At 50.8% G+C, this 13,947-nt stretch overlaps 1 protein-coding gene across 5 annotated transcripts; it reads right to left on the reverse strand.

Moving 5' to 3' along the window:
* Positions 1-150: 150 nt before the first annotated feature.
* LOC104584890 lies at positions 151-12,350 on the reverse strand. 5 transcript variants are annotated; one of them, XR_002960183.1, is made up of 4 exons: positions 12,148-12,350; positions 1,026-1,223; positions 841-934; positions 151-742 (listed from the first exon to the last, which is right to left on the reverse strand). XR_002960183.1 is itself a non-coding variant. In XM_024454845.1 (2 exons), the coding sequence occupies exon 2, from the start codon at positions 5,560-5,562 to the stop codon at positions 3,313-3,315; it is 2,250 nt and encodes a 749-aa protein (XP_024310613.1). In that variant the 5' UTR covers positions 5,563-9,815; positions 12,148-12,350; the 3' UTR covers positions 2,266-3,312. The 5 variants fall into 4 exon arrangements, 3 of the variants coding, with proteins under 3 accessions (XP_024310613.1, XP_024310615.1, XP_024310616.1); XM_024454847.1 differs by lacking the exons at positions 151-742; positions 841-934; positions 1,026-1,223 and adding an exon at positions 5,219-9,815; XR_002960182.1 differs by lacking the exons at positions 841-934; positions 1,026-1,223 and having other exon boundaries at positions 12,148-12,343.
* Between the last annotated feature and the right edge of the window lie 1,597 nt (positions 12,351-13,947).

Consider the following 13,947-nt stretch of genomic DNA (forward strand, 5'->3'; position numbering starts at 1 on the left):
GAAAGATTGTGTTTTTTTGTTCAGAATGCAGCAAAACATCTTATTATTGTACTCGATGAGATTTACAAGAGAACTTGCGTAATCTGGAAAAGAAAATCCTCGTTTCAGAGTAGGCTGCTGCTGGAAAGGTTTTCTCAAGGTGACAAAACATGTGAAATATTCGCTGTAAGCGATGGATATATAGAGAGTTGCAAATCTAACCAGATGAATTACTCATCTAAAATCTTGCCTCTCTTTGCTGTTGTTTGTTTACAGCTTTGAAAAGGGAATAAGAAAGACAAAGCCTAGCTGTAGAAGATGATACACTGGGTTGCTGTCTGATAACTTGAAATTTAGTGCCACTACAACATAAAAATTGAATACAAGGGTGATCGGTCGCTAAATACAACTACTATCTCACGATCGGTTGTATCCTCGGTCTAGCCGCCATATTCATTCTCTTAGCTCCTCGTCCACGGGCCCTTTGTCCTCCAACGCCTGGCGGCACAACCTCACCACAGCCCATCCACCTTTCACAAACGACCAATGTCCACCTCGTGGTCTCCCCCTCTACATACAGGATTTGGGGGGTTACGTCATCGCCCTCTTCTTCGTCTTCCATGCTCCGGCGTGCCGTTTTGACCATGCTCATGCTCCAACAGCATGTGACAAGACTTGAAGTTCAAGCGAGCCCGATGACCAGCATTCCATGGTTGTGGCGAGAATACTGACCATTCCGCCATTACCTTCCACCTTACATATGCTGGCAAAGGGATGGAAAAATATCATAAGCACTTATCACAATTCCACCAGGGGATGACACAAAATGAACAAAATGCTAGGTCAGAGTATAGCACACACCATATGAAGGTTATTGGCCTTATTGGATTCTCATTGCGCCAATTTCCTGGCAATTTTCTATCAACGAGTGTAAGCTGAATAATCGTTTGGTTCACTGCAGCCCAAGGAAAAATAGGACGATGAACAAATTGTTAAGGGCATCACAAGGTAATCGAGCGACTACAAAGAGAAACATTAACATCCACCTCGGCCCTCTCTGCTCGGGCGGATGAGAAGACTCGCCTGGAAGACGAGGTAAAGAAGAGCAAGGCCGTCGCTGCCGAGCTTGAGACTCGCGCGACAGTCGCCGAGTTGGAAGATGCCGAGAAGGTCGGCCAGCTCAAGGTCCTCCGGCGTGAAATCATCAAAATTGACACCATGCTGACAAGTGGATCCTCTTTATTCTGTGAATTGCTTGAATAATATCAGTAATGTGCCGAGACTGACTAGTTTTCCTCTGCTTTTTGCCGAAATTTTTTCCCGCATCCGTCGAGCACGCTCAGGCGACCGTGACTAAGTTGCGCAAGAAAAGGGACCCGGCGGTGGCAGCAGGGGCGCCATACGAGTGGGACTTGGAGGATTTCCTGGTGAGCATTGCTTGCTGGATCAAACCTCTCAAGTCCTTCGGCGTCGACATGGTGGACGCTTGCCTCCAGACCTTTAAAGCATTGTGGCCCGGGGAAGAGGTGCCGGAGGAGATCCCGGCCCTGGCAAAGCGGCTGCATGAAGGCCCGTCCCGGCTGAACGAGTGGCGGGAATCTGCCGCACGTGTTGGAGCAGACGAGGCTCTGTCGTTCGTACTCTCTTGGTACGACGGCATCAACCTCGATGTGCTACAGACTATGCGTGCCGACTCCCCCCATCTCTCGGACCCGGAGCTGGTGGCCAAGCGCAAGGAAAGGGCTTACTCCTTAATACAATATGCCGACGTGCATAAATTTGTAAAAGGCCCCATCTCCGAGGCCAAGGCCGAGATGACTGACGGGGAGGAAGAGGCGGAAGACGAGGAAACCGCTGTGGAGTCGGCCTCCCCCGAGCCGAGTTCCGGTACCAACAACCTGGCTGCATCGTCGTAGGGTGCTTTAAAAAACTTTAGAATAGTTAGATCCCCGGAATGCCGGGTGCAGATGTAACCGACACACTCTTGTTTATCAAGTACTAAGTTCTCAATTAATTAAGTCTTTTGTTTTATCATACTCCCGACCGAGTCCCCGAGTATATTTTTTCTCTTAGTGAAATTTTACAACTTCGGTTCTTTTGTCTACCTTGTCGGCGTTCGACGTGTGAATCGCAGAGTCATAAAACCACCCTTTCGAAAAAAGCATCTCGAAGAATCCGCTCGGCAATAGACGAGTTAACACGAAAATGCCGAGTTAAGACAAAAAATATCTCGGGTCGCCTTTTTGCTTATTTCCTTAGTCGTCTTTCATGTGCTTGGTTATCCTATACCCATCTCTAGCTTGCCATGAAGCCGGGTTGTGGACAACAGTGAAGTCATAGAGGGGTGTTGTCAAGACCGACACAGTACTAAATCAACATAAGATTACGCAACTAAGCCATGCCGACATACAAAAGATAATTGCAGCAGAGCATTTAAATGACACAGAAGTCCCCGAGTTTCTTTTAAGAACTCGGCGGATAATTTCATTGCCTTAATTGAAATATTCAACATAAGTAGTAAGCGATAAAAATACTCAGCTTTCAATTATAGAACGGACGGAGCAACGCAACATTCCATGGCCTCTTGGTCTCCTCACCCGACCGGTCTATCCTGTTCACCTTGGGATCCTGAGCATCTATAAGATAGTAGGAATCCTTGTGGAGTGCTTTGCTCACAATGAATGGTCCTTCCCATGGGGGTAACAATTTGTGCATGCCGCCTGTGCGTTGCACAAGTCGGAGGACAAGATCTCCTTCCCGGAATACTCGCGGGCTGACCTTTCGGCTATGATAACGCCTTAGGTGTTGTTGATAAATGGCCGACCGAGATAGAGCCAATTCCCGTGCTTCTTCGAGCAGGTCGACATCGTTTTCTCGGGCCTCTTTTACCTCGGCCTCCGTATACATGGTTACTCGTGGAAAGTCATGTTCAATGTCGGCTGGTAAGACAGCTTCTGTCCCGTATACGAGGAAGAACGGCGTGTAGACTGTAGAGCGATTGGGAGTCGTCCTGAGACTCCACAGCACAGCCAGGAGTTCATCCAGCCAGCATCCTGAAGTGTGCTCCAGTGGTTCGATTAGCCGGGGTTTTATGTCGGCCAAGACCATGCCATTTGCTCTTTCCACTTGCCCGTTGGACTGAGGATGTGCTACAGAGGCAACATCTAGTCGGATCTCTTCTCAGCACAAAATCTCGCGAAAGGTCCCTCCGCGAAGTTCGTTCCATTGTCTGTGATGATACTATGTGGGTATCCATATCTCAAGATGATATCCCTCAGAAACAATACCGCAGTTTTGCCGTCACACTTCTTTATCGACTTGACCTCAATCCACTTAGTGAACTTGTCGACCATGACCAGAATATGCGTCATGCCTCCTCGCGCCCGCTTGAACGGTCCTACCATATCCAAACACCAGACGACAAATGGCCAAGTGATTTGGGATGGTTTTGAGTTCGGACGCCGGCATATGGATCTTGCTGGCATATCTCTGACAGCCATTGCACTTCCTGACTATATCTTCTGCTTCCTGTAGCGCACTCGGCCAGTAGAAACCATGTCGGAAAGCTTTGCCTACAAGCATTCTCGAAGATGCGTGATGGCCACATTCTCCTTGGTGGATATCCCGGAGTATCTCCTGCCCTTCTTCCGGCTCGACACATCGTTGTAGGACGTTAGTGACGCTCCTCTTGTAAAGCTCACCGTTGATGATGGTGTAGGCCTTTGCTCTTCTCTGGATTTGTCTTGCCGACACCTCTTCTTCCAGTAGACTCCCATCTTTGAGGTAAGACATTATCGGTTGAGCCCATGCCGGCACGGGACGAGTGGTGAAGATTGGCTCATCCGGTTCGTCTATCTCCATTGGTTCTACTGCCATTGCCTCCGCCGTGCTAAGGCCTTCAGTCCCCGGGTTACCAGAACCGTTGCCACTATCAATGTCCATGGGCGTAGCACCGGCCTCGGAAGTTGCCGGGATAAATATAGACTCCGATTCTGGTGATGGCTTGATAGACGGCTTGCGTAGATGCTCTAGTGCCACCCCAGCCGGAATGGCCTGTCGTGTCGAACCGAGTTTTGACAATGTGCCGGCCGCTTCGTTTTCCGCCCGAGGTATGTGGTGGAACTCACACCCTTCGAAATGGCCACTGATCTTCTGAACATGAAACCGGTACAGCGCCATGTTGGCATCCAATGCATCCCAGTTGTCGGAAGCTTGCTGGACGACTAGATCGGAATCACCAAAACATTGAATCCGGCGAACTCCTATTTCTTTTGCCATTTTCAGTCCATGCACCAGCGCTTCATACTCGGCGACATTGTTGGACGCTGCGAAGTGAATCTGCAGTACATACTTGAGCTGATCACACTTGGGCGAGGTCAAAACTATGCCGGCACCTAACCCGTTTTTCATCTTAGAGCCATCAAAATGCATCTTCCAGTAATTATTTTCTGGGGTCGGTGGCTCATACTCCATCTCGGCCCAATCCACCAGAAAATCTGCCGGACCTTGAGACTTCACAGCATCTCGTCTGTCGTATTGTAGCGTATAGGGTGCTAGCTCAACTGCCCATTTTGCTACCCGGCCGCTCGCGTCCTTGTTACTCATGATCCCCGAGACAGGAGCCTCACATATAACCCGGATCTGATGTGCATCAAAGTAATGCTTCAATTTCTTTGCCGCCATGTAAACACCGTAAGCCATTTTCTGATAATGGGAATAGTTCTGCTTGGACGATGATAGCACCTCGTTTAAGTAATATACCGGCCTTTGCACCGATTTGTCCTCTTCAACTCTCTCCACCACGATGACGGCACTAACAACCCGGTTGGTTGCCGCGATGTATAGCAACATCGGCTCTTTCTCCATTGGAGAGGCCAATATCGGTGCCGTGGCAATCATCTTCTTTAGTTCCTGAAAAGCTAGGTCTGCCTGTGGCGTCCACATAAATTTGTCAGTCTTCTTCATCAGCTGGTATAAGGTCATAGCCTTTTCACCCAACCGACTAAGGAAACGACTTAGTGATGCTAGGCATCCCGTGAATTTTTGCACATCTTTGAGGCATTTCGGCAATTTCATTCGTTCTATGGCGGTGATCTTCACACGGTTTGTTTCTATACCTCGGCTTGACACTAGGAAGCCGAGCAATTTCCCTGCCGGCACACCGAATGTGCACTTGGCCGGGTTCAGTTTCATTCGGAATCTCTTTAAATTCGCAAATGTTTCCCGGATATCATCCAGGAGCGTGGCGCTTTCCTTGGTTTTTATGACGACATCGTCGACATATACCTGCACATTCTTGCCAAGTTGATCATGCAAGCATTTCTGCATGCATCTTTGATAAGTAGCACCTGCATTTCTCAAACCGAATGGCATAGTGCAATAGCAATACACCCCGAACAGGATGATAAACGATGTCTTTATTTGATCATTAGGGTTCAGTGGTATCTGGTGAAAGCCAGAGTACGCATCCACAAAAGACAACAACTCACACCCGGCAGTAGAGTCAATCACTTGATCGATCCGAGGTAACGAGAAAGGATCTTTGGGACACGCCTTGTTGAGGCTGGTGTAGTCAATACACATGCGTCACACCTTGGCAGCAGTTGGGTCGTCTTTGTTCTCAACCATGACCGGGTTTGCCAGCCAGTCGGGATGTAACACTTCCATGATGAAGCCGGCAGCTAGAAGCCGGGATATCTCCTCCGAGATGACTTTCTTTCTGTTGTCGGCGAAGCGTTGAAGGGGCTGCTTCACCGGTCTCGCATCTGGTCTGACATGTAATGAGTGCTCAGCCAGCTCCCTCGGCACACCCGGCAGGTCTTGGTTTGACCATGAAAAGATGTCCCGATGCTCACGGAGGAATCTGGTGAGCTCGCCTTCCTATTTCTCACTCAGGTCGGCACCAATAATGACGGTGCGGTCCAGGAATTCACTGTCAATCTGAATTCTTCGTCTCCTCGGCTGCCTGGAAAGCCACACTTCCATGGGGGTTGGTCATAGCCGGCAAGTCAATCTGTGCCGCCTGAGCCATCGCAATAGCCTCCTGTAGCTTCTTCTTCTCGCCAGCGATAACCAGGGACTCAGCCAAAGCCGACCCTGCCGCGGCGCACTCGATTGAACGCTTCAAGTTGCCCGTGATGGTTCTGGTACCATTTGGTCCCGGCATCTTCATCTTGAGATAGCCGATGTGAGTAGTAGCCATGAACTTAGCGAGTGCCGGCCTGCCGAGCAGTGCGTGGTACGGACTATTGAGGTCCACCACTTCAAACAAGAAGTTTTTAGTCCGACAGTTCTCACGGGTGCCGAATAAGACATCGACTCGGATTTTGCCGACAGGGGCACAAGACACTCCCGGCACAATACCGTGAAAGGTAGTCCGGCTTGGCTCAAGCATGTTGTCGGTAATGCCGAACTTTAGCATCGCGTCCCAATATAGGATATTTATGCTGCTCCCATTGTCAATGAGGACCCGAGTAAACTTGACATTTATGTCGGGCCCGATGAGCGTCGGATCAACCACTAGGGCATACCCACCGGGATTCGGCATAACCTTAGGATGATCTGCTTGGTTCCAGTTGATCTCCTGCTCCGACCAATACAGGAATTTCGGAACAGCCGGCATTACCGCATTGACCTCCATTTCATGCCTGCGCTGACTTTGCTTATCAGTCGGCGCAGTGATGAAAATCATGTAGCTTTGGTGATGCTCGTTGTACTCATTTCTCCCGGCATAGCCTGGGATCTCTTGATCTTCCACCTGGTTGACAGCATTGTTTGCCTGAGGGGGTCCCTGGATCTGCGCATTCGCGCCTGTCAGCGGAGGAGGGGGAGGTAGCCGACTTGCCTCGCCCTTCTCGGCCCGTTGCATCCAACTACACTGCCGCGTCGTATGGTTCACCGGCTTGTTGGGGTTAGTCGTGTGAAAACGACAAGGCTGATCCAGCATCACCTCGAAGGTATAGTTCGGCTTATCTTGCCAGGGCTTCTTTTGTTCTCCCTTCTTGACCCACTGCTGGTTTCCTGTCTTTTGACACTGGCTAGAGCCGGCATCAAGTTGATCCTGAAGTGCAGCGACATGAGCTGGCCCATATCGGTAATCCGGCCTGTCATCTCTTCTCTTGTTGCGATGATCTTGATGATCGTTCCTCCGGAATGCCCCGGCAGAATTGTATATCGGCTGCTCCCTTTGCAGTTCTGCCGGCATCAGTGACGGATGAGTTGGATCGCCAAGCGTGTACATGTCGGCTATCCTGGTCATCTCGGATAGGGTGGCTGGCATCTCTCTTTGTAGCTTCTGCCACAGCATGCTGCCGTGCCGACATCCCTGGGCAAACCACGCTATGGCATGCGACTCTACTATCCCTTCAGAGGAATGCGGAGATTGTTCCACCTCGTTAGGTAATCCCGGTCAGTCTCGTTGTCTTTCTGCTTGCACATGCACAACTGCTGAGGGCAATTCGGCCTCTTGTAAGTGCTGGTGAAGTTGCTGACAAAGACTTCCTCGAAGTCTATCCAACAATTGATGCTGCTCTCCGGCAAGTTGTTCAACCATATTCTTGCCGGTCCCACAAGCATCTGGGATACGTAACGCACTGCCCATCTGCGGTTGCCACCTGCCACACTTACCGCCGTGACATAGTCTTCCAGCCAGTCTTCCGGCTTAGTACTGCCGTCATAAGTTCTCGTACCCCTGGGCAGCTGGAAACCCGGGGTAGGTCTTTCCCTCATGATTCGGTTCACAAAGCAATGTGGTCCCGGAGGGCCCTGCTCTTCCAGGAGCTCGGACAGATATATCCGGTCAAGGCGATGCCGAGCATCCAGGGGTGACACCTGCCTGTTGCCGACTCTGCCCCCAAGCGGACCGAGGTTATCGCGTTCTCGCCTGATATATCCCTCATCAGCCAGGGCCGAGTATCCGTCATCGTAACGATCATGCCGGCGATCTTCACCTCGATACCGGGGGTTGCGCCCCACACCCTGCTGTCCTGCAGCAATATTGGGTGCCGGACCCCGAGGTCGGTGTCCGTGATCGTGCGAGTAACGCTCCTGCTGATCTCGGTGATTGTCGCCGGGACGCAGACTACTTTGACTGTCATCAACCCTCCTGACCATCTGTCTCTCCGCCAGAGCTGGATCATAGCGTTCAAACTACTTGTCCCGGCCAGAGGTGACACTTTTGTCCCGTTTGCCGCCAGGCGAGGACGCTTGTCGGACAACCCAGCCACCAGCATCTGCAGCCGAGTGAATGACCTGTGATGCGTCGGGTTTGCCGTGCATTCTCATGTATGCCTCATTTTGCTCATTAGCCATCTGGAGCAGTTCTTTCACACGCAGCTGCTGCTGCCGAAGTGCCTCTCCCGTGAAATTTGGCAACTCCTCAGCCGCAGCCTCGGCAGCCCTGAGATTCTTGACAGGGGTATTGTACTTCGGCTTTAGTGCCGAGGCAAAGCTTGCCGACACTGTCGGAGCACCCCTGCCTTCCCTCGCTATCCCGGCATTCAAGTTCTTACCACGGGTACGTATCTCCCCAACTCTGCTAAGGTTAGTCAACGCAGTAGAACTAAGACCACGAGCTTTATTATACTCACGGAGCGAGATGTCGAGCTGCTGTCGAGCGTTGGCGACGTCGACTGCCTCCTTTAGCAGCTTCTGCCTCTCCAGCTCCAACTCTGCCTGCAGCTGAACCGGGTTAACGTTCGACGCAACCGGCGTGGTCAGCCGCTCGATGGAGGCCTGGATCTGAGTCGGCTTAGGCGGCAAAGCCGACGTGCCGGCTTGCGCAGCGATGTCCTCCGGCTTCTCCAAGGGGAGCTTTGCCGTTCTTCCGGACTTGGTTGGTGCCACGCCACCTCCTGCGGCGTCCTTTCCCGTGTCGGCACCGTGAGCCGTCACCTTGACCTCCACATGGTTAGCGGGGCAGTAGGCGTGTTGAGCGCGAACCGTGCGCACGGCGGGTGGATTGTCGGCCATCACCACCTGCTCCGGGTACCTGCAAGGACAGTCAGTAGCCACGTAGACCTCGTGCAAACCGAAATCGATGAAGCGGCCGGCGCAAGAGAGCGGCGCGCCGTTGAAACAGCCCGCGTTGTTGTCGATGAAGCCCAGAGAGTCGAATCTCTGGACCAAACCGGAGACCACGCGCTCTCCGGTGGCGAGGAAGCTTCCGGTCCGGATGAAGACTCCAGCTAGCGCCGTTGCTGGCCCCACGGTGGGCGCCAACTATCGTGGTGGTGTCACGGCAGATGCCATAGGATGGCTTAAGTTGGGGCCGATGGACGAGGGAGGAACCGGAGGAGGGAGGACGTGAAGAAGAACACGCACTAAACATGCTAGAACACGCGGATTTACCCAGGTTTGTTGTAGAGGTAAAGCTCCTACTCCTGCTTTGTTGTATTAACCGAGATAGCCGAGGTCTACAATGCTACTCCTTGAGCTGTATTCTTGAGGAAGAAGAAGAAAGGGGAAAACCCTAGAATGCTCAGTCTCTCCTTACTGCAGAGGGGTAAGGTTCTATTTTAGGCTGCACATGGTACACTGCCATGTGGGCCGAGTCTAACGTCACTGTCTTCGGGCCCCACCGGGCACGCGGCTTGGTTCCCTCTAGACAGTACTGTAGGGGACAAGACAGCTTTACTTTTACTGCCAGCCGGCAGCGGGTGCAGCTATCCTCTGCCGGCTTCCTTCACAGATTCTCCTTTCGGTGCTTCCTGCTACTAGTAGGCGCTGACTGCTTTTCCTGGAGTGATGATGGCGTTGCTTTACTTCGCACCGCGTGGTCAGGATAAGACCGTTGAGAGATCTCGGCTGCCGCCGAGACTCCCGTGCTCATCTTCATCCTGCAAACTTACAAGGTAAGATAGCCGTGCCGGCATACATCGGGTATGCTGACTTAGCGTTAGTTGTACTCGGAGATGCCGGCATGCTTATTTTTGCTGGCCTTGCTTCCGTCATCTCGGCTAGAGTTGTCTCCGTTATCTCGGCTAGAGTTGTGTCGCTATGACCCTACCCGGGATCATCCCCCCGACACTCCTGGCCTGTTACTGATTATTAGATGTGATGACAGTACGTTGTACTAGTGAATTTTTCACTTTGTAAGTCAAGTCATGCAACCAAGCGAGAAACGAAGCCTCAGATTTTGAGTCTCCCTGAGGCCTCAGTTGGTTATTTTACCGTTTCTCTGCCTCTCTCTCCTTATTAAACTAATCACTGCCACTAAAACATCCAGTGGAGCAACACTATAAAAACAATACCCGGCTTCAGATCTCGTGCCGGTGCCATGGTGGTTTCAAGGAGCATCCAGCAGCATGCTTAATTTACTCACTGACCCTTGCTCACTCACTTGACACTCCCCTCCTTCTCCCATTCCCTCTTTCTGTGTTCCAGTGGGTGCCTGATCAACATTATGAATTGTTCCTCACTCCTCGGCGGATGACGCTTCAGTACAAGGAAGACAGACCCAAGTGTCTCGCAGTACTTGTAGTTTTTGATACTGAAACCTCGGAAACCAATCAAGTAGGATTAATTCTAGCTGCAAGCCGATGCCCCCAAGAGAGCCAATGGAAGTAAAATAATGGCTGCCTGGCAAAGCATCCCTTTGGGTTAAAAGAAAGCCTCAGGTCTCACGCTGGTGACCTATTGGGACAATGACATTGCCATGTGAATGAACATGATAAGCTCCAGCGGCTAATTGCCAAGGACGCACCGAGTTTCAAGTCTCCCCCCACTGCTCACTTTACCTAGCTCGCTCTCTTTCTTGTGGTTGGTGAAAAGACACAAGGAGTTTTCTCCAGGGAGAGGAAGAAATAAAGACAAGCAACGGTTCATAAAGATGGGGAAGATAACAGGAAGCTGAACAACGGAGGCATGGTTCGTAAGGATGGTTTTATTGGATATTACTCTGTTTTAAATTTTAATTTCTGATGATATATGCTATCTGCGTCTGATCAGAGTAATACTTCTTAACTGCAATTATATTAGCTGCTCGCAATCGGGTTGTCAAGCTGCCTAGATTGAAATAGTGAGCTGTGATGTGGCTTATCTATTATACTGGCTTCGCGATCTTCAAGTTCAAGGTGCATCCACCAAGATGCTTAATTTACTCACTCACTCTCTCTTTCTGTCTTTCAGTACGTGACGGGTCAACATTATCGTTCCTCAGTGGATGATGGGTCGCATCACTAATCAAGACTGTATATGTTTTGAGTAAACTAATGGCTGTCAGGCAAAGCACCCCATTGGACGAAACAAAACCTTAAATCTCGTGGTGGCTGCCTGTTGGAATGACATGCCATGTGATGTGACTGAATGTGATAAGCACTACTAGTAGCAGCAAATTTAATAGGAAACCAGTGTTTTGAATCTCCCTGGCTGCTTAATTTGCTGCCTCTCCATCTCCCTAGTACTAAACTAATTGCTGCCAGTAAAGCATCCTATGGAGCAAGCAACAGTATAAAAACGATACTACTCGGCTTCAGCTGGTGGCCGAACGACGGGGTCACGGGCTTCAAGGCGCATGGACCTGTACATGGTGACAGCTGCAAAGCATCCAGCAGCATTCGACTGGGCAGAACAAAGCCTCAGATCTAGTGCATTAGGACGATGACATTGCCGCATGAGTGAAGGTGATAAGCTCTAGCGGCGAATTCAAAATGATGGCGCAGAGTTTCAAGTCTGCGGCCCCTGGCTGCTTACTTTAGCCTCGCTCTCTCTTTCTCGTAGTTTGGTGAAAGGCACAAGGAGTTGTCTCCAGGTCCAGGGAGAGGGGAAACAATGGTTGGTGAAGATGGGGGAAATAACAGGAAGCTCAAGAACCATGGAGGCATGGAACAGCCAGGGCCTTCAACGGGCTTGTCTGTTCCAAGTCTTCGAACCATACATGCATGATATCTGCGTGTTAGCACAGCAACAGTACTATTTAGCTGCAAAAATAATACTAGCTGCTTGCTATCATCAGGTTGTTCAATCTGCCTAGATTGCAATAGGGAGCTGTGATGTGGCCGCTTGATCTATCTTTGTGCTTCAGTTGGGCAATTTTGACAGGGCTAGCTCTAATGTTCCTAGAACAGAATAATACCGTGGGGGGTTTTCCACACCAAATTCCACATAATATGCTTCCCTAATTGGCGAGAAATCGCAGACAGCAGCAAGCACACGGCAGAGAAAGAGTACCTGCGGCAGCGAGGAGGGCGACGGGAAAGCGGGGCCCGGCGGCGGAGACCCCAGCGAGGTGCCGCCGGAGCTCGAGGCCGGCCATCCATGCATTGGGATTGGGCGCAGGAAACAAACATACAAACCCTAGAGAGTTTTTGCTATGTTCCCCGTCTCTTCACGCCGTCTTCATTTTTGCAAGAGATGCCCATTGGGCCATGGCTCATGATTGTCTCTCGAAGTCGTCCCCGCCTCCAGGCCCAAATGGAGCACCGGTAAACAACGTCAGGGTCCTTTTCTCTCTTTCTGAATATTGTTTTCTTATAAACTGGGCCGCGTTGGCGCGTGAGGCCAACTTGCTACAACCACTGTAAAATGGAAGGAACAAAACATGGCAAACTGCAGTACATGGTCTTACTACTCATGATACAACCACACAAGGGGATCACTAAATACTACAACCACTGGTCCACTATCACACGGTCGGTCTTCTCCTCAATGGCCGTGCAGGATGTAAGGCAGAAAGTCTTCTTACACTGATCTGCCCACCACCTTCCAGTGAAATTTACATTTACTGCAGTTTGGAGACACCAGCTCTTCCGTCAACCCATCTCCTCCACCACAACCAGCCACAGCTGCTGGTTATCTTCTTCATCTTCTATGCATTGCTCTTTCGTGCCTTTTGAACCATGCCCATGCTCCAACGGTGCCTCTTCAGGGCATGCCTTCACCGACTCCTGCCCACTGGCGGCCTTCCTCTGCATTAAGACCATTGTCCGGCCTCTCCTTCCGCTGAATAATTAGGTAATTTCGATGAATACTTAATTTAGAAAAACAGTGTGTAAAATATGTAGCATATTATATCATGCAAACTAGACAAATTAAATAGCAACGCACAGCAATAAAACTCATCTAATTTCACGGCATGAATAATAGAACTACTAATCAAAATCAATAAGAAAGAGCAGATTACGTACGGTGTTGTACTCCTTTCTTGTGTTTGTTTGTTGAGGTCGGTGACGAGTCCGGTGGCGTCGATGTTCACGCCGGCAGCAGCAGCCGCCTTGACTACCTCCTGAACAGCGGCCAGTGCCTACGCTTGCGCCTGTGCAGCAACAGTTGCCTGGGCTTGGAGTTGAGCAGCCTGTTGCTGTGCTTGGAGTTGTGCAGCCTGCTGCTGCTGAGCTAGAGCGGCAGCCTGAGCCGCGGGATCTCCGAGGTCGTCGGCCATTGGTGATGAAGATGCCGACGAAATAGGGACGTAAAGAAGCGAGCAGTCGCGTAAGAACGCTCCCCAAAAACTTTATCGACCGTTTCCCGGGCAGGATCTCGAAGGTCGGGGTTCCGGAGGCCTGCTCTCCCGGCGATCTGTGCACAGAGTCGATGGGATGGAGTAGCAGTTGGCGGCGAACAGCGAAATTGGATCGTAGGCGTGACGGCTAGGGTTGTAGTGTGTTTTTTCCGGAGGCCGCGGTCGTCTTATTATATAGGCACGCACTCGAACTCGATCCATGAAATGCGGCGCGCGCGACGAGGCGAGGCGAGGCGAGGCGAGGCGAGCGGAGCAGGAGGAGGAGGAGCACGCGTGGGGATTTCCCTTGCTCACTTGCTCAAAAGGTGAGAACCAACATACCTTATATATTGGTCCAACTCCCCCTAAACTAGCAAGGTGGGACTATTCCCACTTCCTCGTCCCACTACATGAATGGGCTTTTGAGATTTTCCAGGAATTAATTTCAGATTGTGCCTTGGGCCTAACCCAAAATTCCAACAATCCCCCACAATATCTCATAAGCACATAAAATTGCCGTTGATACAAAA

Source organism: Brachypodium distachyon, chromosome 4, assembly GCF_000005505.3.
Source record: "Brachypodium distachyon strain Bd21 chromosome 4, Brachypodium_distachyon_v3.0, whole genome shotgun sequence".
NCBI lineage: Eukaryota > Viridiplantae > Streptophyta > Magnoliopsida > Poales > Poaceae > Brachypodium > Brachypodium distachyon.